Source organism: Oncorhynchus gorbuscha, linkage group LG18 (genome assembly GCF_021184085.1).
Source record: "Oncorhynchus gorbuscha isolate QuinsamMale2020 ecotype Even-year linkage group LG18, OgorEven_v1.0, whole genome shotgun sequence".
Classification (NCBI taxonomy): domain Eukaryota; kingdom Metazoa; phylum Chordata; class Actinopteri; order Salmoniformes; family Salmonidae; genus Oncorhynchus; species Oncorhynchus gorbuscha.
The window spans coordinates 44628313-44655335 of NC_060190.1; the positions used below are offsets into that span (position 1 = coordinate 44628313).

Consider the following 27023-nt stretch of genomic DNA (forward strand, 5'->3'; position numbering starts at 1 on the left):
TAGAGAAGCATTAACATGGTAGGAGTTAGTTGTAAGTACTCACCTGTCCCCTACCTGTGATCTGTGTCCCTCTGGTCCCAGCTATGACAATGACGGGACGTCCAAGGATGAGATCAAGGAGTGTTTTGCCCTGACCATGGAGTTTGTCGAGAACTATCTTAGAGACGTGGTGTGTCAGAGCTTCCCATTCGCCGACAAGGAGAAGAACAAACTCACCTTCGAGGTCAGTCCCATCTGGAAGCTCAGTCCCTATTGGTCAAATCAATATGAGACCCAGTCCATATTGGTCAAAGGCAAAAAGCAGTATTCGGCTCAGTCACTATTGGTCTAATCTGTATTAAATGCCCTTCCTATTGGTCAAAGAAGAATGAGTTTCAGTAGGACATGGATTTACTAACCACTAGCTTTGTTCTCTCTTCCCAGGTAGTGAATCTATCTAGGAACCTCATCTACTTTGGCTTCTACAACTTCAGTGACTTGCTGAGGCTGACCAAGATCCTGCTGGCCATCCTGGACTGTGTCCACGTCAGCACCATTTTCCCCATCAACAAGCTGGAAAAGGGAGATGAGACTAAAGGTAGGACACAGTAACACGCTGCCCTGCAGAGGGGTGAAGGTCCATACATCAGTGGGGCTTTAGTAGGGTTGAAACTTTTCTAAAGTTCCCAGGTTTTTCCCAGAAATTCTGCTTGACTTCTGGGATTTTGGAACCCTAGGCTTGAGCATTATTCACCCCATGGCTAACAAAGGACAGAACAATTGTGCTCTCACATACATGATGGTTAACGCAATTATGTGTGTTTCCAGGCAGTAACGTGATGCGCTCCATCCACGGGGTGGGGGAGCTGATGACTCAGGTGGTGCTCAGAGGAGGGGGGTTCCTGCCCACCACCCCCATCAACCCACCCAACGGGGACCAGGTCAAGACCCAGACAGAGCCAGAGAAACAGGACATCCTGGTCATGGACACCAAGCTCAAGATCATAGAGATACTACAGGTAGAAAGGCCCACACACATGCAGTACACACCATAGCACAATCATGCCATACAGACCATAGATCTACTGTATACACTCGTACACCCATTTGCAAACGCCCTTCCCCCAAACGTGGTTACCCTCCTTAACCCCAACTACTCACCCATAACCCCCAATGCTAATCCTAATATGATCCCTCTACAGTACAACAGTCTTACTTATTCAGTATGTGTCATGTTCCTCTCTGTCTCTCTGCAGTTCATTCTGAATGTGCGTCTGGACTACCGGATCTCCTGTTTGCTGTGTATCTTTAAGAGGGAGTTTGATGAGAGCAACTCCCAGTCAGATCTGTCTATAGCAGGAACCCATGAGGGACCAAACAACATGCCAGGTGGGAGGAGAGCTCAGGTCATGGCACCCATCACTTGGCATGTTACCTCTTTGTGTGTTACTAAGGTCACTCTGAATTGTTTTCTCAGGAGCTCTGGACTTTGAGCACATAGAGGAGCAGGCAGAAGGGATATTTGGTGGAAGGTAACTGTTGTGATACACTAAACCTGCAGCAGTTTAGTTATTGTTTGATACTTGACCGTGTGTGGGTGTGTGGGTGTGTGCTTGTGTGCTTGTGTGTGTGCGCTCGCGCGTTTTATATATGTTTGCTTGTGTGTCCACATCCAGTGAGGAGAACACCCCGTTAGACCTGGATGACCACGGTGGTAGGACCTTCCTGAGGGTCCTTCTCCACCTGACCATGCACGATTACCCTCCCCTGGTGTCCCGAGCCCTCCACCTGCTCTTCAGACACTTCAGTCAGAGACAGGAGGTCCTACAGGCCTTCAAACAGGTACACTCCTACTACCCACCCACTGTATATACTAGTGATGCATGGGTCAGCTGTTTTCTGACCTGCAGTTTAAAAAAAACTAAAAATCAGACCTTCACTTGCTAATGTAATATTATAGAAACCATGACCTACATCTCATTCAAAGTTGCCAATTCCAAATGCATGAGTAGATTGTATAAGCATTTCTCAGAAAGACTAGGGTTGAGTTTATCTGCATCACAAAAGCATAACCATTAGCTATAATTATATGCACTTATTGTATGTCTGTCAGAATATGAATGCCTGCTAAATGACAACAATGACAGATCTACTGTTGTCTTGTCATACATGCAGAATAATCATACATACTCACTTTCCTCGAAGTTACTGTACTCATTGTCCATATTTTCCATTAGGGTATGTAGTCTACCCATGACCCATCACTCACACTTATGTAATATCCTTAGAATTATACAGTTATCCAAGTACCACTTAGGCTTTTAGTTTAGCTTGACCAGGAAATGGCTGCCTGACTTGACCAGGAAAACTTGCAGTTATAACCTCCGAGGGCCCAGAGTTTGTCCTAATCAAGGCACATGGTCAGGTAAAACTATTGTTCGACTCGAATCATAAACAACCATCCCACACCTGGTATCCTCCATACTGGTTTCCTACTGGTCTGTTGTCCATGTCTCCAGGTCCAGTTGCTGGTGACCAATAAGGATGTAGAGAACTACAAGCAGATCAAGTCAGACCTGGACCAGCTACGCTCCATTGTGGAGAAGTCTGAGCTGTGGGTCTACAAGAGACAGGGGCCAGATGAGGGCATGGACGCTGGGGAGGGCTCTGCAGAGTCTCAACACAAGACGGTACAGTAGTAGGGATCCACAGACCAGGAGTTAGCCACCTAGCGCTTAACTCTCTGCAGTGGTGTAAAGTACTTAAGTAAAAATACTTTGAAGTACTACTTAAGTAGTTTTTGGGGATATCTGTACTTTATTATTTGTTTTTGATAACTGTACTTTTACTTCACTACATTCCGAAAAGAAAATAATGTACTTTTTATTCCATATATTTACCCTGACACACAAAAGTACTCGTTACATTTTGAATGCTTAGCAGGACAGGAAAATGGTCCAATTCACACAATTATCAAGAGAACATCCCTGGTTATCTCGACTTCCTCTGATCTGGTGGACTCACTAAACACAAATGCTTAGTTTGTAAATTATGTCTTAGTGTTAGTGTGCCCCTGGCTATCCGTAAATAAATGTAAAAAAACACGCATCACTTTTACTTTAGTCATTTTCGATTAAGGTGTCTTTACTTTTACTCAAGTTTGACAATTGGGTACTTTTTTCACTGCTGGCTCTCTGTGTTAAACTTGTTAGCTAAGCTCGCTATCCTTTGTGAGAGATGCATTGGCTAATGGTCTTGTTCTGTTTGTTCGTTAGGGTGACTCCAACTCGGGTGGCTCAGACAAGCCAAGGAAACCAGAGAGCACCAGGAGCTACAACTACAGAGTGGTGAAGGAGGTGAAGTCTAAACAGTCTTTTTAACTTTTCAGTATACTGTATTATCTCTGGGATGGATAGGGCTTTTGTTAAAGAGATACTGCAAGATTCTGGCAATACCTTTTTACGTACCCAGAGTCAGATGAACTCGTGGATACCATTGTTATGTCTCTGTGCAGTATGAAGAAAGTTAGAGGTAGTTTTGCGAGCCAAGTAAGTAGATCAATGGCTAAATTGCCCAGACTCTTGCCGTTTCCCTTTTAACATAGTTGAGCTAGACCCTCTCTCTCCACTTGTTTGTCTCCCCCGTGTGTGTATGTGTGTAGATTCTGCTGCGTCTCAGCAGGCTATGTGTTCAGGAGGGTCTGTCAGGCAGGAAGAGTAAGAAGCAGCAGCAGAGACTCCTCAGGAACATGGGAGCTCACACCGTGGTGCTGGAGCTACTACAGATCCCCTACGAGAAGGTACTGCTGTGTGTGTGTGTGTGTGTGTGTGTGTGTGTGTGTGTGTGTGTGTGTGTGTGTGTGTGTGTGTGTGTGTGTGTGTGTGTGTGTGTGTGTGTGTGTGTGTGTGTGTGTGTGTGTGTGTGTGTGTGTGTGTGTGTGTGTGTGTGTGTGTGTACTCGCGATCCTTTCATCCTCTGTGTTATCTCCAGGGGGAGGACGTGCGCATGCAGGAGATCATGAAGCTGGCCCACCAATTCCTGCAGAACTTCTGTGCAGGGAACCAGCAGAACCAGGCTCTGCTCCACAAACACATCAACTTGTTCCTCAATCCAGGGGTGAGACAGACCGCACTGACCCACCATGACCTCACCACTGTTATTACTTTAACCATGGCATTAGCACTGTCTTCCTCTAATAAAATAAAACCTGAGTTTATGTACATCAAGATTTCTGAAGATGTACCAATTCAATGTTGATCCAGAATTAACTCTCGCTCTCTCTCTTTTGTATCTCCATCCCTCTATTTATCTCTCTCCTTCCCCCTCATTTCTCTCTCCCCTATCAGATCCTAGAGGCTGTCACCATGCAACATATCTTCATGAATAACTTCCAGCTGTGCAGTGAGATCAACGAGCGCGTGGTACAGCACTTTGTCCACTGCATCGAGACGCACGGCCGCAACGTCCAGTACCTCAAGTTCTTGCAGACCATCGTCAAGGCCGAGAGCAAGTTCATTAAGAAGTGTCAAGACATCGTCATGGCTGAGGTAACTATCTCATTCTCACCCTGTTGTCTCATTGCTAATTTCTTATTCTGCCCAGCCAGTCGTATGGCAAATTCGTCATTAAATCAAATCATAACCACCCAATGAAATCAAATTGTGTCCTACACAGTTTGTTGTATTTTTCGATCCTTATCCACACATAAAATACCCGGCATTCAACTGTTCAATAGTCAATTTTGTTCCATTGACTTACTATATGTTTCTACTCTGTCCCTTTTTCCCCCTAGCTGGTGAATGCTGGCGAGGACGTGCTGGTGTTCTACAACGACCGTGCGTCCTTCCAGACCCTGGTCACGATGATGCGGTCGGAGCGAGACCGTATGGATCAGAACAGTCCTCTGATGTACCACATCCACCTGGTAGAGCTGCTGGCTGTCTGCACTGAGGGAAAGAACGTCTACACTGAGATCAAATGTAACTCTCTGCTGCCTCTGGACGACATAGTGAGGGTGGTCACCCACGAGGACTGTATCCCTGAGGTGAGCTTTTGTGCTTCAGGATGGAAGATGCAGAGTTTAGTTATTTATTATTAGTTTAGGGTTAGGGAGAAGGGTAGGGCTTAGGGAGTTGGGGTTCGACTTGAAGGTGTAGAGCAGGGGGCTGTGGATCCCCAAGTCTTCACAGGCCTGCCATTCATCATCTAACCTTTCCTATAATGGCCTGTCTGCCCTTCGTCTCACTCTTATGTACAAGTCATTGTTACATTTACATTTACATTTAAGTCATTTAGCAGACGCTCTTATCCAGAGCGACTTACAAATTGTCCACTATCTGTCATCTTTTCGGTCTTAGACAGTAGTGAGCCCTACTCTACAGGGACAAACTCAGAACAACCATGGCCCCTAGATTAGTCAACTAACAGGCCCCAATCACTGTGCCCTGCCCTGAGCTAGAATCACATCAGGATGTATTCATCATCATTGTAAAACAACTCCTTGAGCAGGGTGGACAGGGTGTAATGAGTGTGCTTAACGCTGTCCTCTCCAGGTGAAGATAGCCTACATCAACTTCCTGAACCACTGCTACGTGGACACGGAGGTGGAGATGAAGGAGATCTACACCAGCAACCACATGTGGAAGCTCTTTGAGAACTTCCTGGTGGACATCTGCAGGGTGAGAGACTTATACAAGACAGGAGCTGTGTTCGAATTCTCCCCACACTAACCATAGTATTTGATGTGAATTGAGTATATATTATGCTTACTGGTCATACTAAATTTTGTACTAAATTCGCCAAAATATGAAGTATACACACAGAGGACACTATTTCCGTACTTTAGGGACCTTGATGCAATTCTTCAGGAAATGGGTTTGGCATTACATCGTTTTCAGGTTGAAGAAAATGGTAGAAAATATGCCACCGAAGTCCAACAATAGCAGATACTAATTATGACAAATGCTAACAATGTTGAGCAATGTAATAAAGTAATTACTTTTCAAATAAGTTACCTTACACGTTATGTTGGCTGACAATTTGTTAGCTACACTGTCCTTACGAACCACATAGCATATCATTACAGCAGTATGTACCGGTATGTTAGCTAGCTACTTAAAGTTACTTGGCTTCTTATACATCAAACTTGCCAGTATATTTAACTATAGGCTATCTAACTGACTACCCAATGTTTATTGACTTTATTATTCCTGTCATTCTTAGGTTAGCTAAATGGTATAGTCGTTGTGCGTTCTCAATGGACATTTGGGTGCTTTCGTAAATCATTTATTTATGAGTAATCAACACTGGTTGAAAATGGCCGGTGTCAGTTAAGTCTGCAAAAAAGCATAATTAAATTGTTGCCATATACACAGTTAGTCACCAACGCTCTGGATAACACGGAAACTGCCTAACCAGCTCTGCTAGGGCGAGTACAATGGTCAGATTGGTCACTCTCATTTGTGTCTGGAAGTAGCTAGCAAGCTAGCCAACGTTAGCTTGGGTGCTTGACTGCCGGTGTAAGGTCAGATCGCTCAAATCAAACATACTCCACGGCCCGAGCGTCCGGTGTCCGCTCCAAAAGCGAATTATCTCAATTTACAAATGGACAATCTGACAACGCTCTGAATTTAAGATCACACTCTGGCAATCCATATTGATTTTAAGAACATTGAATTTAAGAACACATCCGAAACCATAAAATGTCTAACTATTAGACCGGCGAAGAGCTAGTAAACTAAAAGGATACTCTTCCATTTGATAAAATGTTGCCGCTTTAAAGTTAATTTCCTGCAATTCTACACATTTTGCCATGTGGCGGAGAAATAGTATTGATGAATTAAAGCTATTTTTTGCAGTTTTACATATTTTGCCATGAGGCTGAGAGAAATATTTACAGTTTTAAAGCACATTTCTTGCAATTCTACACATCTTGCCATGGCTTATGCTATCTGAGTGACTCAAACATTTATAACGAAATCAATGAGGGCCCCATGCCATGACAAAAATACTCCTGAATGCATACCTTTTGGAATTTTTGATTCTCCCTGACTGTCTAGCTTTTATTGAGGTGATTGTTAGTTCTCAAAGCACCAACTAGCAGATGCTCTTATCCAGAGCAACTTTGACGCGCACAAGCAGTTTTAATGAAATTATTGTGTAAATTTATTTTGCAACGCTTCACATGCAAAGCGGGTGGTGTGGTCAGCATGTTAGGCGGCCCGTTCAAGACTTTTCTAAATAGAAATAACCAGGCAAGAGTTATACGTCTGAATGACTGGATCAGGGTTTCAAACAAACTTTTCTAAAAAAATATGAAGGAAATTTAGAAGGCATCATTGGAGCACAATAGCATAATTATTAGCATAAATACAGTTTATCCTCCCTATAAAAACTGTAATATACTTCTAAGAAATCCGCCCCTTTTGAAAACTCATTGGTCCTTCACTATACTATACTATACAAAGGCCTGGATTTCCTACAGTATGTTCAGAATGTATAGATGTCATAAGAGCAGTACAACTGCAGGTGAAACAGGAATGGGTTGTGTTCACCTTGTGACCTCTGCAGGTGTCCAACAACACGAGTGACCGCAAACATGCCGACACGGTCTTGGAGAGCTATGTGACCGAGACAGTCATGAGCATCGTGACCACCTTCTTCAGCTCACCCTTCTCCGACCAGAGCACCAGCCTGCAGGTAACCAACGGCAACCCACATCCCTACCCAGAAAAGAGAGGGACGTTCTGTTCTGTAAGAGGAACCAAGGTCTTTCGGAGAAAGCCAGTACAACCTTCCTTCCTCTCATTTATCACATTCTCATTTGCCGTTTATGTTATCTTTCTATCTTGAAACGTGGAGTTTGTCATAATCCCGTAGAGCTAGCCTTATAGGGCTGTAGCCTACTCCTGTCACAGTCTATAATGATTGTTATCATGGTGTCACTGAGTGATGTTTTCCTGTTGTACACGGGAGTCATAACCTTGGTAGACCGCATTTTGTAATTGTTTATCAATCCCCCATCCCCTAGCTCTTTATGTTCAATGTCCATTCATCTAGTTCTTGGTAAACTGCTCTTCAATTCCTAGAATAAAAGGAATACCACCTTCGAGACCTTTATTATGGACATCTGCACCAATGTGGAGACTGTGTAAGAGAGGAGAGAAACCAGGTTATCAAGTGGCTTGTTCTGAAAATCATCACTGACAATTGTTTTATTCTTTGACTGCTTTTATCCTCTGCTGCAGGCCTCACTTTTGGGGAACCTGACAGAGGTATTTTATATACATTTTTTAAAATGGGGACCACACATGACTAGGTGTTAATGCACATGACTAGGTGTTAACTTTTTCAGCTGGGACCCCATTTTTTTCATTTTTTTGGCCTAAAACTTCTGCCGACCCAACCACACCCTAAATCTAATGACACAACCTTTAAAATCGGTACATTTATCCCCCATTCTGTCTTTGTAATTGTATTTTTAAATAATCTCTGTATTCTCTAATAAATCACTGTGTGTGTTTATTTAATGTATTAATGTATTTCCCTGAGCCTCCTTTGGTCTGTGGAATGCTCACAGTTATCGTGTTGGTGTTAGGAACAAATTTGAAGATATTTACATACACAGCCCTGATTGGCTGATAGGTTGGTCTAGAGCCCGCCCCTTATCCAGATGAACAGTCATTGGTCTATTATAATCAGATCACATTGTGACACATCACATTGTAATCACATCCCAACTGAACTGGCTGAAATTCCAGTCATTTCTTTCAATCAGCTTTTCCACAAAAATAGTATTATTTCAACCTCACTGCCACTTTAACAAATAACCTTCAATTCATTACATTACATTCATTACATTTTATTTCACAATTAAAATAAACCACTAAATACATTTACTCAATAAAATCAAATTTTTAAAATTAAATCTAGGAAAAAAAATCTGTGTATTTTTTCATACAATAATCTGTACTCTTAAGACTCTTAAGTATTCTGTGATGTGCACGCAGAGGAACTTGAAGCTTCTGACCTTGTCCGTTGCAGCCCTGTCAATGTCAATAGGGGCGTGCTCCCCTTCCTGTTTCCTGTAGTTCACGAGCATCTCCTTGGTTTTCCTTGCACCAACCTGCTAGGGCTTTAACCTCCTCCCAGTAGGCTGTTTTGTCGGCGATCAGGCCCACCACCGTTGTGTTGTGGCTACTCAGTCGTGGATGTACAGGGAGTACAGGAGGTGGCTGAGCACACAACCCTGAGGGGCCCCTCCTGTTGAGAGTCATCGTGGTGTAGGTGTTGTTGCCTACCCTCACCACCAGTCCAGTTGCAGAGGGAGGTGTTCATACCCAGGGCCATGAGCTTAGTAACGAGCTTGGAAGAGACTATGGCGTTGAAAGCTGAGCTGTAGTCTCACATAGGTATTCCTCTTGTCTAGCTGGGATAGGGCACTGTGCAGAGCAATGGCGACTGCGTCATCTGTGGATCTGTTGGGTCGGTATGAAAATGTTAATGGGTCCAGGATGTCGGCTACGGTGGAGTTGATGTGGTCCTTGACCAGCCTCTCATAGCACTTAATTACAGAAGTGAGAGCTACAGCGATGATCATTAAGGCAGGTTATCTTTGTTTGCTTGGGTACAGGGACAGTGGTGGACATCTTGAAACTTGAAGATCAGACTGGGAGAGGGAAAGGTTGAATATATCTGTAAACACTCCAGCCAGCTGGTATGGACATGCTCTTAAGGACGCGGCCGGGGAAACCATAGGGGCCGGCTGCCTTGTGAATATTTACATGCTTGAAGGACTTACTCAAGTTTGCCACAGAGATCGAGCGCTCACTGTCCTCTTCAGTAGCAGGAGCTCTCGTAGGAGGAGTGGTGTTGATTAGCTCGAAGCGAGCATAAGAAGTGTTTTGCTCATCTTGGATAGAGACATCGTGTTCTCCACGCAGCTGGTTTTCCTTTTAGAATCCCCAATGGTTTGAAGTTCTTGCCATCTTGCATCTTGCGTCGAGGCCATTGAAGTGTGATTCCACTTTGTCACTGTACTTGTTTTTTGGCGTGATTGATTTCCAGATTGCGGCCACCGTGTTGTTTCACAGGGCTAGGTGGAGGTATGGTTTGTAATGGTGGAGCCTTAATAGTTAGTGTGAGTGGGAAGCATCCATGTCAAGTATACAATAACATGGTTAAATAAACCTTATAGTATTATGTAGTTGATCATTTTTTTATAACTCAATTATTCTACCTCTCACTCCCCTCCTCTCCTCTCCCTCTCCTAACCCTCCTCAGACCAGGCAGCCAGTGTTTGTACAGCAGTTACAGGCAGTGTTCAGAGTGTACCACTGTAACTGGTTGGTCCCAGTCCAGAAGGGTTCAGTGGAGAGCTGTATCAAGGTGCTGTCTGACGTGGGTAAGAAGTACAACACATTCATAACACTAACCCCCGATACTACTGTAGCTCCGATTTACATTTCCAACAAAGATCCCTCAAATTAACCTGGCTTCTATTAACTACTCTACTGTATGTATAGGTTTGACCAACTGTATAACACTTTATATATTGGGGTTGTCAAAGAAATCCAACTTGATGTTAGCCATTTGTTGGTCATTTGTTAGTCAAAATCCCTGATGAGGCAGTGCTATTATGATTGGGATGTACTCTGAAGATGAGTGTTGTATGACATCTTCCTTGGTTGTGTGTACAGTGCCAGTCAAAAGTTTCGACACACCTACTCATTCATTGTAGAAAAATATTGAAGATATCAAAACTATGAAATGACACCAAAACGTTTTTAAAAATCAAAATATATTTTATATTATTTGCACACTCTTGGCATTCTCTCAACCAGTTTCACCCTGAATGCTTTTCCAACAGTCTTGAAGGAGTTCCCACGTATGCTGAGCACTTGTTGGCTGCTTGTCTTTCACTCTGCGGTCCAACTCATCCCAATTGTAAAGGGAAAGTGGGATACCTAGTCAGTTGTACAACTGAATGCCTTCAACTGAAATGTGTATCTGAATCAGAGCGGTGCGGGGGTCTGCCTTAAATCGAAATCCACATCTTCAGTGCCCGGGAACAGTGGGTTAACTGCCTTGCTCAGGGGCAGAACGACAGATTTTCTTTCCTTGTCAGCTCGGGGATTCAATCCAGCAACCTTTCCGTTACTGGCCCAACACTCTAACCACTAGGCTACCTGCTGCGAATTGGGTTAAATCAGGTCACCTGATGCAGCACTCCCTCACTCTCCTTCTTGGAAAAATAGCCCCTACACATCCCGGAGGTGTGTTGGGTCATTGTCCTGTTGAAAAACAAATGATTGTCCCGCTAAGCGCAAACCAGATGGGATGGCGTATCGCTGCAGAATGCTGTGGTAGTCATGCTGGTTAAGCATGCTTTGAATTCTAAATACATAATCAACAGTGTTACCAGAAAAGCACCATCACACCTTCTCCATGCTTCAAGGTGGGAACCACACATGCGGAGATCATCTGTTCACTTACTCTGCTTCTCACAAAGACACGGCGGTTGTAACCAAAAATCTCACAGTTAGATTATCAGACAAAGGACAGAGTTCCACCGGTCTAATGTCCTTTGCTCATGTTTCTTGGCCCAAGCAAGTCTCTTCTTCTTATTGGTGTCCTTTAGTAGTGGTTTATTTACAGCAATTCAACCATGAATGCCTGATTCATGCAGTCTCCTCTGAGCATTTGATGTTGATGTGTCTACTTGAATTCTGTGAAGTATTTATTTGGGCTGCAATCTGAGGTGCAGTTATATCTAATGAACCTATCCTCTGCAGCAGAGGTAACTCTGGGTCTTCCTTTCCTGTGGCGGTCCTCATTAGAGCCCGTTTCATCATAGAGCTTGATGGATTTTTGCGACTGCACTTGAAGAAAATGTCAAGGTTCTTGAAAAATTCCGTATTAACTGACCTTCATGTCTTAAAGTAATGATGGACTGTCGTTTCCCTTAGCTTATTTGAGCTGTTCTTGCCATAATATGGACTTGGTCTTTTACCAAATAAGGCTTTCTTCTGTATAACTCCTCTATGTTGTCACAAAACAACTGATACCTCCCCTATGTCAACACAACACAACACACACCTGTTAATTGAAAGGCATTCCAGGTGACTACCATTCCAGGTGACTACCTGAAGCTGGTTGAGAAAATGCCAAGAGTGTGTAAAGGTTGGCTACTTTGAAGAATCTCAAATATAAAATATATTTTGATTTGTTTGACACTTTCTTTGGTTACTACATGGTTCCATGTGTGTTATTTCACACTTTTGAGGTCCTCACTATTAATCTACAATGTAGAAAATAGTACAAATATAGAAAAACCCTTGAATGAGTAGGCGTGTCCAAACTTTTGACTGGTACTGAATGTGATAGCTAAAGGGCGAGCCATAGCCATCCCAGTGGATCTGGACAGCCAGGTGAACAACCTGTTTGTGAAGTCCAACAACATCGTTCAGAAGACAGCCATGTCCTGGAGAATGTCTGCCCGTAACGCTGCACGCAGAGACTCAGTACTGACCACCTCCCGAGACTACAGGAACATCATCGAGAGACTTCAGGTGGGTACACTGTTTGTGTGAGTCTGTCTGAGGGACTTGGCTAGGGAAATGTAATCCCTCCTAATTTCATAGATATTGCTCTACACATGCAAGGACTGACAGACCATGACATCCAAGCGATAGTTTTAACAATTTTGAAGCTATACATAGTTTGTTTACATTCTTGTTGTTTGTGAACAATGGATTAATAAAACCTTATATTTTGGGTTATGATAAAGACAGACAGTTGTGTTAAGCTCATAAGCCCATTATAAGATATATTCTTCAAGAATCAGTAAGTGAATTAAGAATTGAAATGACAGTTATCAACTTCATAAATCCCAGACCAGCTTAAATTTTTGTGCCTCAGTGTGTTAAAGGGGTAGTGCAAGAATTTGGCAATTAAGCCTTTCTCTAATTACCCAGAGTCAGATGGGCAGTTGTGAACTAGCACAATTGCTAGCTATGGCTCACAAAACGACCTTCAACTTCCTTCAACTTCCGTCAAAGACACACAAAAGGTATGAGTTTCTGACTCTAGGTAAGTACAAAAAGGGCTTCATTGCCAAATTCTCGCACTACCCCTTTACCACACTGAGGCACAAAAAGTTAAAGCTACAGTCTGGGATTTGTGAAGTTGGTAACTGTCATTTCAATTCTTTATATTTACTCATTTATTCTTGAATAATATAACTTATAAATGCCTCATGAGCTTAGCACAACTGTCTTTATCATTAATTGACAGAATCTCACACTATCCTTTAACTCGCTCCCTTTTTCTCTGCCCCTCTTTCTCTCTCCCCCTTTCCCTCCCTGTCCCTTTGTCTCTGTAGGACATAGTGTCAGCTCTAGAAGACCGCCTGCGTCCGTTGGTCCAGGCTGAGCTGTCTGTCCTAGTGGATGTACTGCATCGGCCCGAGCTACTCTTCCCTGAGAACACTGACTCCCGCAGGAAGTGTGAGAGTGGCGGCTTCATCTGCAAGTACGTGTCTTCACAGTAACAATCCCACCCCACACTAAACAACGTATACAGTGTATGGGATAGTATGTAGCAGAGGTGGGACCAAGTCATTGTTTTACAAGTCACAGTCCCAAGTCAAGTCCCAAGTTAAGACGGGCAAGGCCCGAGTCAAGTCTCAAGTCAAGACCGTCAAGTCTTTAACTTTGAGTTTCGAGTCCTAAACAAGTCATAATGTGCTCCTTTTTTCACATTTATTTAAGCAGGTAGGCTAGTTGAGAACAAGTTCTCATTTACAACTGCGACCTGGCCAAGATAAAGCAAAGCAGTTCGAAAACATACAACAACACAGAGTTACGCATGGAATAAACAAACATACAGTCAATAATACAGTAGAAAAGGTCTGTATACAGTGTGTGGAAATTAGGTAAGTTAAGGGAGGTAAGGCAATATATAGACCCTGGTGGCGAAGTAATTACAATATACCAATAAAACACTGGAGTGATAGATGTACAGGAGATGAATGTGATATGCGTGCTCTTCACCAAATGTAATAGCATTTCATATTTTTAAGAGTAATTATTAGTATATTTCATTTCCGCAAATCATGAATGCTTTTAAAAATATATAGATACTTTCCAAATAAATGTTATATTTTTATGGAAATTTGGGTAGCCATGAGAAAGACCCCCCCCCCCCCCCCCCCCCAATAGTGATGTACACAATCGCCCAACCTTGTTTTAGGAACGTCAGGCAGGATTTAGGCTACCAACTGCCTCACCATTTGTAGCTCAATCTTGGGTGCAAAGATCACGTTCCCACACTGACTGACTGTGTGGAAGCTCATTGATTTACCTTTACGCTAGCCAACATGATACACTAGTAAAGTAATAAAATATATAGCTGTCGGCCATATTAGCCACAACTTATTGTTCTTTGTGCAGCTTCAAATGTCGAACAAAGTTGGAAATTGTTGCGCCTCCGTCAGTAATTTTATTCCCGCATGTTTTGCAAGTTGCAATCCATTTTTTGGTTGATACAGCGTTGTTACATTTACATTTACATTTAAGTCATTTAGCAGACGCTCTTATCCAGAGCGACTTACAAATTGGTGCATTCACCTTATGACATCCAGTGGGACAGTCACTTAACAATAGTGCATCTAAAACTTAGGGGGGGGGGTGAGAGGGATTACTTATCCTATCCTAGGTATTCCTTAAAGAGGTGGGGTTTCAGGTGTCTCCGGAAGGTGGTGATTGACTCCGCTGTCCTGGCGTCGTGAGGGAGTTTGTTCCACCATTGGGGGGCCAGGGCAGCGAACAGTTTTGACTGGGCTGAGCGGGAGCTGTACTTCCTCAGTGGTAGGGAGGCGAGCAGGCCAGAGGTGGATGAACGCAGTGCCCTTGTTTGGGTGTAGGGCCTGATCAGAGCCTGGAGGTACTGAGGTGCCGTTCCCCTCACAGCTCCGTAGGCAAGCACCATGGTCTTGTAGCGGATGCGAGCTTCAACTGGAAGCCAGTGGAGAGAACGGAGGAGCGGGGTGACGTGAGAGAACTTGGGAAGGTTGAACACCAGACGGGCTGCGGCGTTCTGGATGAGTTGAAGGGGTTTAATGGCACAGGCAGGGAGCCCAGCCAACAGCGAGTTGCAGTAATCCAGACGGGAGATGACAAGTGCCTGGATTAGGACCTGCGCCGCTTCCTGTGTGAGGCAGGGTCGTACTCTGCGGATGTTGTAGAGCATGAACCTACAGGAACGGGCCACCGCCTTGATGTTGGTTGAGAACGACAGGGTGTTGTCCAGGATCACGCCAAGGTTCTTGGCGCTCTGGGAGGAGGACACAATGGAGTTGTCAACCGTGATGGCGAGATCATGGAACGGGCAGTCCTTCCCCGGGAGGAAGAGCAGCTCCGTCTTGCCGAGGTTCAGCTTGAGGTGGTGATCCGTCATCCACACTGATATGTCTGCCAGACATGCAGAGATGCGATTCGCCACCTGGTCATCAGAAGGGGGAAAGGAGAAGATTAATTGTGTGTCGTCTGCATAGCAATGATAAGAGAGACCATGTGAGGTTATGACAGAGCCAAGTGACTTGGTGTATAGCGAGAATAGGAGAGGGCCAAGAACAGAGCCCTGGGGGACACCAGTGGTGAGAGCGCGTGGTGAGGAGACAGATTCTCGCCACGCCACCTGGTAGGAGCGACCTGTCAGGTAGGACGCAATCCAAGCGTGGGCCGCGCCGGAGATGCCCAACTCGGAGAGGGTGGAGAGGAGGATCTGATGGTTCACAGTATCGAAGGCAGCCGATAGATCTAGAAGGATGAGAGCAGAGGAGAGAGAGTTAGCTTTAGCAGTGCGGAGCGCCTCCGTGATACAGAGGAGAGCAGTCTCAGTTGAATGACTAGTCTTGAAACCTGACTGATTTGGATCAGGAAGGTCATTCAGAGAGAGATAGCGGGAGAGCTGGCCAAGGACGGCACGTTCAAGAGTTTTGGAGAGAAAAGAAAGAAGGGATACTGGTCTGTAATTGTTGACATCGGAGGGATCGAGTGTAGGTTTTTTCAGAAGGGGTGCAACTCTCGCTCTCTTGAAGACGGAAGGGATGTAGCCAGCGGTCAGGGATGAGTTGATGAGCGAGGTGAGGTAAGGGAGAAGGTCTCCGGAAATGGTCTGGAGAAGAGAGGAGGGGATAGGGTCAAGCGGGCAGGTTGTTGGGCGGCCGGCCGTCACAAGACGCAAGATTTCATCTGGAGAGAGAGGGGAGAAAGAGGTCAGAGCACAGGGTAGGGCAGTGTGAGCAGAACCAGCGGTGTCGTTTGACTTAGCAAACGAGGATCGGATGTCGTCGACCTTCTTTTCAAAATGGTTGACGAAGTCATCTGCAGAGAGGGAGGAGGGGGGGGAGGGGGCGGAGGATTCAGGAGGGAGGAGAAGGTGGCAAAGAGCTTCCTAGGGTTAGAGGCAGATGCTTGGAATTTAGCGTGGTAGAAAGTGGCTTTAGCAGCAGAGACAGAGGAGGAAAATGTAGAGAGGTGGGAGTGAAAGGATGCCAGGTCCGCAGGGAGGCGAGTTTTCCTCCATTTCCGCTCGGCTGCCCGGAGCCCTGTTCTGTGAGCTCGCAATGAGTCATCGAGCCACGGAGCGGGAGGTGAGGACCGAGCCGGCCTGGAGGATAGGGGACATAGAGAGTCAAGGGATGCAGAGAGGGAGGAGAGGAGGGTTGAGGAGGCAGAATCAGGAGATAGGTGGGAGAAGGTTTGAGCGGAGGGAAGAGATGATAGGATGGAAGAGGAGAGAGTAGCGGGGGAGAGAGAGCGAAGGTTGGGACGGCGCGATACCATCCGAGTAGGGGCAGTGTGGGAGGTGTTGGATGAGAGCGAGAGGGAAAAGGATACAAGGCAGTGGTCGGAGACTTGGAGGGGAGTTGCAATGAGGTTAGTGGAAGAACAGCATCTAGTAAAGATGAGGTCGAGCGTATTGCCTGCCTTGTGAGTAGGGGGAAGGTGAGAGGGTGAGGTCAAAAGAGGAGAGGAGTGGAAAGAAGGAGGCAGAGAGGAAAGAGTCAAAGGTAGACGTGGGGAGGTTAAAGTCGCCCAGAACTGTGAGAGGTGAGCCGTCCTCAGGAAAGGAGCTTATCAAGGCATCAAGCTCATTGATGAACTCTCCGAGGGAACCTGGAGGGCGATAAATGATAAGGATGTTAAGCTTGAAAGGGCTAGTAACTGTGACAGCATGGAATTCAAAGGAGGCGATAGACAGATGGGTAAGGGGAGAAAGAGAGAATGACCACTTGGGAGAGATGAGGATCCCGGTGCCACCACCCCGCTGACCAGACGCTCTCGGGGTGTGCGAGAACACGTGGGCGGACGAAGAGAGAGCAGTAGGAGTAGCAGTGTTGTCTGTGGTGATCCATGTTTCCGTTAGTGCCAAGAAGTCGAGGGACTGGAGGGAGGCATAGGCTGAGATGAACTCTGCCTTGTTGACCGCAGATTGGCAGTTCCAGAGGCTACCGGAGACCTGGAACTCCACGTGGGTCGTGCGCGCTGGGACCACCAGAGTAGGGTGGCCGCGGCCACGCGGTGAGGAGCGTTTGTATGGTCTGTGCAGAGAGGAGAGAACAGGGATAAACAGACACATAGTTGACAGGCTACAGAAGAGGCTACGCTAATGCAAAGGAGATTGGAATGACAAGTGGACTACACGTCTCGAATGTTCAGAAAGTTAAGCTACGTAGCAAGAATCTTATTGACTAAAATGATTAAAATGATACAGTACTGCTGAAGTAGGCCAGCTGGCAGTGGGTGCGTTGTTGACACTACACTAATCAAGTCGTTCCGTTGAGTGTAATAGTTTCTGCAGTGTTGCTATTCGGGGGCTAGCTGGCTAGCTAGCAGTGTTGTTTACGTTACGTTGCGTTAAAAGAACGACAATAGCTGGCTAGCGAACCTAGAAAATCGCTCTAGACTACACAATTATCTTTGATACAAAGACGGCTAAGTAGCTAGCTACGATCAAACAAATCAAACCGTTGTACTGTAATGAAATGAAGTGAAGATGTGATACTACCTGTGAATGCGACCGGGTAGTTGAGTTCTATACAGAAGACGTTGGCTAGCGTTGGCTAGCTAGCAGAGTCACCTACGTTAAGGACGACAAATAGCTGGCTAGCTAACCTCGTTGTCTTTATATTCAAATAATTTTGGGTATCATCTTTCCAAGGGCTCCAAGGGCTCCATCTGAATTCACCCGCCAACGTTCCTCTGCACTGCCACGCACAACGTTTTCTCATCTGGCACAATTTTATTTGCTGCTGTCCGATTCAAACTGTAATCGTTAAATGAAGAGTTGATGCGCTGCACAGTTTTTTTTAATAGCATCATTTTTTAAAGATTTGGGCTTGGGGAGGGTATCAAGTCAGGTCGAGTCATAAGGCTCAGGTCCACGTCAAGTCACGAGTCATTGGTGTTAAAGTCAAAGTCGAGTTGTCATATTTGTGACTCAAGTCCAAGTCATGTGACTCGAGTCCACACCTCTGGTATATAGACAGATCATTATATGTATTTCACTTTGAAAGCTCAAAGTGATGACAGACACATTGCCCATTCTTTATGAATGTATTGGTGGGAGGAAACATTCATTCACACCCTGAAACGACATGGTGAAGTCACTGAAGGTGGTACGAGTTACGATATCATCATAAACCTGGTGGGCTGATTCCAGCTGCAGGTAGACCACATCTCCCTCCTCTAACTCTAGGACTGCTGCATTAGATTCATACTCATACTGGCCATCATTCATTTCACCTGTGACTACTATACTCTGGTTGTTCTTATACAAGTGCACAACTATTGGTTCTGTATCCTGACCACCACAGACGGTGTATCTGAAGTAGTAGACTCCTCTCGCTGGCGCTGTGAAGAGACCTGGATCAGGATAAAAAACATATTCAGACATTCGTGCACATTATTTTGTCCTCAAATGGTTGAAATGTATGCCATGAACAGTATGTGGTAACTGCAATTTGGTTGTAAGCCTGGCAAGGATCAGCATAGGGGCGGCAGGGTAGCCTAGTGGTTAGAGCGTTGGACTAGTAGGTTGCAAGTTCAAACCCCCGAGCTGACAAGGTACAAATCTGTCGTTCTGCCCCTGAACAGGCAGTTAACCCGCTGTTCCTAGGCCGTCATTGAAAATAAGAATTTGTTCTTAACCGACTTGCCTGGTTAAATAAAGGTAAAATAAAAAAATGTAAAAAAAATAGTGTCACTACGGAAGGGTCCTACAGAGTTAGTCAGAGCAGTAGAGAACACCACCTTTGGTCTGTCTGTGAATAGAACATGGTAGAGGAGGAAGTGAATTATGATTAAATAGATTTATTCTTGAATCACCATGTCTTCTAAGATTTAAAGTAGCTACATTAACTGCATTCTCTCTCTCCAGCTCCTCCACCTCCACCTCTTTCTCACTGCTAGTCAGTCTGGTTGACAGCTCTGCTGCTTGCGCTGGAGATTGATACAGAAATAAAAACATTTGATAAATGCAGTGGCAATTGGTGCCATTTTGCCATGGCCTTATTTCTATTACGGCATAGTGGATGACTGTCATTCATATTCCATTCACCCAGCTCAATGTAACATTGATAGCTTTAGGCTACCACATGGATACTCCAAATTTCCCTAAACACATCATGAGGTTGCTACAACATAGCCTGTGAATGAAAGTTTACAACGTAGGTGCATGGGTAAAGATTTTTTTTTGTAATCAAGGTGACAAACCGTGACCCATTCAATGCCGCCTTGCACACTCTTGCCTTCATCTAGCCGATCTGGGGTGTAATGGTTAGTCCAACAGTTGCAAACTAGAGTTTATATTGGACAAATTCAGGTATGTTTATCCCCGTTTCGTTCCGTTCTGTTTTTCAACAGAATCGGCAGAATGATCACACACAGTTCACTTTCATTGCAGCCACATACAAACAGTATGAGAACTTTGGTCATTGTAATTATTTTTGATTCTATGCGCTCTTCTCCTCTCTCCCCTTTTCTCTTTGCTTGTGGACTTCAGTGCACAACACATCAGCTGTCTGTGACCAGGCGAAAAACATTTCCAAGACAAACCTTCATGTCATAACTGCTACACATAGCTACTTTGTTGTTACCATATTATCTAACATCATAGTCAACATAGAATAGAAGTAACACATTAGTAAACCCCCTACAATTACAGTACAGTGTACAGTCAGCAAGCAGTTTAGCAGTTACACCGGTGGGCCCCGGTGGCAATAAATGATTAAAACCAAAAGCTTCCTTTACATGGAACGGTTCGAGTGTTGGATAGCCAGCTAGCTAACATAGCATCCTTCTCTGTTTGAGCCAGGTGTTTTGAGGAGGCTAAATTAGCAAGTGAAAAGAAAAATACTACGAAATATAGCTTTAACTCTCTCCCTCTCCCTTCCTCTCTTGCTTCTCCTTCAATTTTGAAGAAATGTATTTGTTGAAACTGTTCAACTATTGTCTTTCTCTCTCTTTGAGTCAACTACTCACCACATTGTATGAACTGCAGTGCTAGCTAGCTGTAGCTTAAGCTTTCAGTTCTAGATTTATTCTCTGATCCTTGATTGGGTGGACAAAATGCTGCAAGAGCTCTGGATACAGTTGAAGTCAGAAGTTGACATACACTTAGGTTGGAGTCATTAAAACTTGTTTTTCAACCACTGCAAATTTCTTGTTAACAAACTATAGTTTTGTGAAGTCGGTTAGGACATCTACTTTGTGCATGACACATAATTTTTCCAACAATTGTTTACAGACCGATTATTTCACTTATAATTCACTGTATTTCAATTCCAGTTGGTCAGAAGTTTACATACACTAAGTTGACTGTGCCTTTAAACAGCTTGGAAAATTACAGAAAATTATGTCATGGCTTTAGAAGCTTCTGATAGGCTAATTGACATAATTTGAGTCAATTAGAGGTGTACCTGTGCATGTATTTCAAGATCTACCTTCAAACTCAGTGCCTCTTTGCTTGGTGTCATTTGAAAATAAAAATAAATCAGCCAAGACCTCAGGAAAAAAAAATTGTAGACTTCCACAAGTCTGGTTCATCCTTGGGAGCAATTTCCAAATGCCTGAAGGTACCACGTTCGTCTGTACAAACAATAGTACGCAAGTATAAACACTGGGACCACGCAGCCGTCACACCGCTCAGGAAGGAGATGCGTTCTGTCTCCTAGAGATGAATGTACTTTGGTGCAAAAAGTTGAAATCAATCTCTGAACAACAGCAAAGGTGAAGATGCTGGAGGAAACAGGTACAAAAGTATCTATATCCACAGTAAAAAGAGTCCAATATCGACATAACCTGAAAGGCCTCTCGGCAAGGAAGAAGCCACTGCTCCAAAACCGCCATAAAAAAGCCAGACTAAGGTTTGCAACTGCACATGGGGACAAAGATTGTACTTTTTGGAGGAATGTCCTCTGGTCTGATGAAGCAAAAGTAGAACTGTTTGACCATAATCACCATTGTTATGTTTGGAGGAAAAAGCGGGACGCTTGCAAGCCGAAGAACACCATCCCAACCGTGAAGCATGTGGTTGACAGCATCATGTTGTGGGAGTGCATTGCTGCAGGAGTGTCTGGTGCACTTCAAAATAGAAAGCATCATGAGTAAGGACAATTATGTGGATATATTTAAGCAACATCTCAAGACATCAGTTAAAGCTTGTTCACAAATGGGTCTTCCAAATAGACAATGACCCCAAACATACTTCCAAAGTTGTGGCAAAATGGCTTAAAGACAACAATGTCAAGGTATTGGAGTGGCCATCACAAAGCCTTGACCTCAATCCCATAGAAAATTTGTGGGCAGAGCTGAAAAATTGTGTGCGAGCAAGGAGGCCTTACAAACCTGACTCAGTTACACCAACTCTGTTAGGAGGAATGGGCCAAATTCATCCAACTTGTTGTGGGATTCTTGTGGAAGGCTACCCAAAAGCTGTGACCCAAGTTAAACAATTTAAAGGCAAGGCTACCAAATACTACTTGAGTGTACGTAAACTTCTGACCCACTGGAAATGTGATGAAAGAAATAAAAGCTGAAATAAATCATTCTCTCTACTATTATTCTGACATTTCACATTCTTAAAATTAAGTGGTGTTCCTTACTGACCTAAGACAGGGAATGTTGACCAGGATTAAATGTCAGGAATTGTGAAAAACTGAGTTTAAATGTATTTGGCTAAGGTGTATGTAAACTTCCGACTTCAACTAATATATATATATATCTCGCTCTCTCGCTCTCTCGCTCTCTCGCTCTCTCTCACTCTCACTCTCACTCTCACACTGACTGACAGAGACACTTCCGTTCAAAAGTTTGGTCACTTAGAAATGTGCTTGTTTGAAAGGAAAGCACATTTTCTGTCCATTAAAATAACATCAACTTGATTAGAAATAGTGTAAACATTGTTAATGTTGTAAATGACTATTCTAGCTGGAATCGGCTAATTTAAATATATTATAAAAATAAAACATTTAATCGATTTATTATTATATTAGCCTTAGAGGTCCATTATCAGCATCCATCACTCCTGTGTTCCAAGTTTATAATTTTAAAAGGCTAGTTGGTCATTATCAAACCCTTTTGCAATTATGTTAGCACAGCTGAAAACTGTTGTCCTGATTTAAAGAAGCAATAAAACTGGCATTCTTTAGACTCGTTGAGTATCTGGAGCGTCATTATTTGTGGGTTCGATTACAGGCTCAAAATGGCCCGAAAGAAAGAACTTTCTTCTGAAACTTGTCAATCTATTCTTGTTCTGAGAAATGAAGGATAGGCCCCGGTGCACATCTGAGCAAGAGTACAAGTACATTAGTGTCTAGTTTGAGAAACAGATGGCTCACAAGTCCTCAACTGGCAGCTCCATTAAATAGTACCCGCAAAACACCAGTCTCATCGTCAACAGTGAAGAGGCGACTCCGGGATACTGGGCTTCTAGGTAGAGTTGCAAAGAAAAAGCCATATCTCAGACTGGCCAATAAAAAGAAAAGATTAAGATGGGCAAAAGAACACACACTGGATAGAGGAACTCTGCCTCGAAGGCCAGCAACCCGGAGTCGCCTCTTTACTAGACCCTGCCACATCTCGTGTCTGAGCCGTTGAATTGCGACTCCTTTTTCCCTGTACTGGCATTTTTCTTTTTTGATTGCCTTGCGGTGTGACTAGCTATAAACTAACTGTTTATATTCAGCCATGTACACATGTACACAGCTGTGACGATAACTGACAATAATTATTTGGGGAGGTAATTTGACCAACATTTGATTGTAAGGAATTCTAGATCGGGTGAGCAGAAGGACTTGAGTTCCTCTATGTTATGATTACACCATGAGTTCTTAATCATGAAGCATACAACCACACCCTTCCTCTTCCCGGAGAGGTGTTTACTTCTTACTTTCTTAGGCTGATACAGAGAGACTCATCCATGCTTTTATTACAATCAGGCTTGACTACTGTAATGCTCTCCTGTCTGGTCTACCCAAGAAAGCCATTGCAAAACATACAGAATGCTGCAGCATGGGTACTGACCGAGACCAGACGGAGAGCACACATTACACCAGTTTTAAAGTCTCTGCACTGGTTGCCTATGAGTTGTAGAATTCATTTTAAGATTCTTCTATTGGATTTCAAATTAATCCACGATTGTGCACCCCAATGCAAATCAGACATCCTTTTAAGTTATGTACCCAATAGGTCCCTCACATACTCTGGCACTGGCCTTTTAGCTATCCCAAAGCCTAGGACCAAGAGGCATGGAGAGGCCTCTTTTTTTAGTTACTATGCCTCTGGACTAGCCTGCCAAAAAACCTGTGGGGGCTGAAGCTGTGGACATATTTAAAAGGATCTTAAAACGTACCTTTTTAACTTCAATTTTCCTTAGGCTGCTTTCAGTTTAAATTGTTATTCTTTTGTGTTTTTATCCTCATGTTTCTTGTGTAGTAAATGTTTTTATTTTCATTTTTTGTACTCGTTTTTTTCCTGTGAAGCGCATTGTGTTGCATTCATATCTGAAATGTGCTGTATAAATAAAGCTTGATTTAATAACGGGATGACATTTGGATACCCATAGCATCTGTAGCTATGCGCAAATAACAGTATAGCGCCAAACCTACCAAGTTGATTTATGATTTTTAGGTTGTTTTAATTATATGCCTGGATTTTTCACTGTGTTTTCTACAATTTGTATCGTGTTAAATATTTGCCACTATTGGTAACCACCGTCAGTTATACCCACATACAGTGGGGCAAAAAAGTACTTAGTCAGTCACCAATTGTGCAAGCTCTCCCACTTAAAAAGATGAGAGAGGCCTGTAATTTTCATCATAGGTACACTTCAACTAAGACAGACAAAATGAGAAAAAAAATCCAGAAAATCACATTGTAGGATTTTTAATGAAATTATTTGCAAATTATGGTGGAAAATAAGTACCTACACACAGTGCCTTCGGAAAGTATTAAAGACCCCTTGACTTCTTCCACATTTTGTTACATTACAGCCTTGTCATAAAATGGATCAATTAAAACAAAATCTACACACAATACCCCATATATGACGAAGCGAAAAACAGGTTTTTAGAAATGTTTGCACAGTTATTAAATGTAAAAAAAACAGCAATACCTTATTTCCACAAGTATTCAGACCCTTTGCTATGAGACCAGGTGCATCCTCTTTCCATTGATCATCCTTTAGATGTTTCTACAACTTGATTAGAGTCCACCTCTGGTAAATTCAACTGATTGGACATGATTTGGAAAGGCACGCACCTGTCTGTATATGGTTCCACAGTTGACAGTGTTTTGTCAGAGCAAAAACCAAGCCATCAGGTCGAAGGAATTTTCCGTAGAGCTCCGAGACCGGATTGTGTTGAGGCACAGATCTGGGGAAGGGTACCAAAACATTTCTGCAGCATTGAAGGTCCCCAAAAACACATTGGCCTCCATCATCCTTCAATGGAAGAAGTTTAGAACCACCAAGGCTCTTCCTAGAACTGGCCGCCCGGCCAAACTGAGCAATCGGGGAGAAGGGTCTTGGTCAGGGAGGTGACCAAGAACCCGATGGTCACTCTCACAGAGCTCTAGATATGCCAAAGAGTTCAGAATGCCAATGTCATGTCTGGAGGAAACCTGGTGGTGGCAGCTTCTTGCTGTGGGGATCTTTTTCAGTGGCAGGGACTGGGAGACTAGTCAGGATCAAGGGAAAGATGAATGCAGCAAAGTACAGAGAGATCCTTGATGAAAACCTGCTGCAGAGCGCTCAGCACCTCAGACTGGGGCGAAGGTTCACCATCCAACAGGACAATGACCCTAAGCACACAGCCAAGACAACACAGGAGTGGCTTCGGGACAGGTCTCGGAATGTCCTTGAGTGGCCCAGCCAGAACCCGGACTTGAACCCGATCGCACATCTCTGGAGAGACCTGAAAATAGCTGTGCAGCAACGCTCCCCATCCAACCTGACAGAGCTTGAGATGATCTGCAGAGAAGAATGGGAGAAACTCCCTAAATACAGGTGTGCCTAGCTTGTAGCGTCATACCCAAGAAGACTTGAGGCTGTAATCGCTGCCAAAAGTACTTCAACAAAGTACTGAGTAAATGGTCTGAATACTTGTGTGATATTTACGTTTTTGGTTTGTCATTATGGGGTTTAGTGTGTAGCTTGATGAGGGGGGGGGGAACAATTGAATCAATTTTAGAATAATTCTGTAACAATGTGGAAAATGTCAAGGGGTCTGAATACTTTCCGAAAGCATACTAAGTAAGGTAAGTCTGAATTCCAACTACTGAGAAGTGTTTAGAAAAGGCGTACATTTCCTAAGTCTGAATCGGGCCCAATATGGTTGCTGTGATGGATAATGTAAAAAGATTATGCAAAGTTTTCACATTACTGTACCCATGGAATTACATGTGAGAACAGGTAATTATTAAATGAATAGGATCTTTGTGACTGTACCGTCACTCTCCTTCCTGACCTCACATCTGGTACTTGGTGATGTCAGCTCCACTTTCAGATCAACCACATGGCTCTTGTAGAAGGATAGTTCAGTCTGTGTTGCTCAGCTGCTCTCCCTGCTTCATCACGATGACCCCCAGGTTGTGCACAGTGTCTCTGGTGGTCTGTGTGTCGGTCTCTCCCTGAACCCAGACACACAGCGGCAACACCAGTGGAACTACAGACGCCCTCATTCTGGCAGTACCAACACCGTCGAGTGTACCTTCTAGTGTCAAATTGATTTCAGCTCATGAAATGTAGGACCAGCACTTTACATGTTGCGTTTTGTATTTTTGTTCAGTATAGTTGGGTGTGGCCAAGGCCTTCAAAAAGAGAACATTTGTGGATAAGATTATTGGTCGTGGGAAACGTGAAGCTGTTTTTTATCTTAAGTTATGTGTCTGCGTGAATTTCTATTTCCACTTGACAGACTTCATCTGAAATGAAACAAAATTAAGTGTTTACTTGCAATGACTAATATGTGATTGTTTTCCAATAAAAAAACGTAGTTGAATGCACCTACTAAGTCACTCTGGTTAAATGACTTAAAATGAAAAGCCCCAAACCCACCCATCCAGTCAATCCTTGTGAACTTAACCCCACCATGACCCCATGGTTAGTGACCCCACTGTGACCTTTGACACTGTCTCTCCCCAGGCTGATCAAACACACTAAGCAGCTTCTGGAGGAGAATGAAGAGAGGCTGTGTATCAAGGTCCTGCAGACCCTCCGAGAGATGATGACCAAAGACAGAGGATATGGAGAGAAGGTAGGACACGAGTCACAACACAACACACCTTACTTTACCTCCATCAGCAGCCCCGAACCTCGACTACCACTGCTTCTCTCCATCACAGTATAGTGGTGTCGATGACCAACCCTATCTAGTTTCTACCCTTCTCTTTTTAGGATCGCTCACATTGTACGACTCATCAACCAGTGTGAGTGTGTTCCTTTTTATTCTGATGTGATACGGAATGATATGGATCTACATG

At 43.9% G+C, this 27023-nt stretch overlaps 1 protein-coding gene across 4 annotated transcripts in view; it reads left to right on the top strand.

Annotated features, from left to right (window-relative positions):
- Positions 1–27023, top strand: part of LOC124003822 (inositol 1,4,5-trisphosphate receptor type 1) — a 179561-nt gene that overhangs the window by 102025 nt on the left and 50513 nt on the right. For all 4 annotated transcript variants that reach the window (XM_046312419.1, XM_046312421.1, XM_046312422.1 and 1 more), the window contains exons 21-38: positions 82–223; positions 424–577; positions 808–998; positions 1236–1368; positions 1457–1511; positions 1656–1821; positions 2499–2669; positions 3255–3335; positions 3641–3778; positions 3970–4095; positions 4326–4526; positions 4772–5023; positions 5532–5657; positions 7549–7677; positions 10261–10381; positions 12364–12548; positions 13361–13509; positions 26686–26797. In XM_046312419.1, coding sequence (XP_046168375.1) covers positions 82–223; positions 424–577; positions 808–998; positions 1236–1368; positions 1457–1511; positions 1656–1821; positions 2499–2669; positions 3255–3335; positions 3641–3778; positions 3970–4095; positions 4326–4526; positions 4772–5023; positions 5532–5657; positions 7549–7677; positions 10261–10381; positions 12364–12548; positions 13361–13509; positions 26686–26797 — 2632 coding nt within the window. The remainder of the gene's footprint in view (positions 1–81; positions 224–423; positions 578–807; positions 999–1235; positions 1369–1456; positions 1512–1655; positions 1822–2498; positions 2670–3254; positions 3336–3640; positions 3779–3969; positions 4096–4325; positions 4527–4771; positions 5024–5531; positions 5658–7548; positions 7678–10260; positions 10382–12363; positions 12549–13360; positions 13510–26685; positions 26798–27023) is intronic.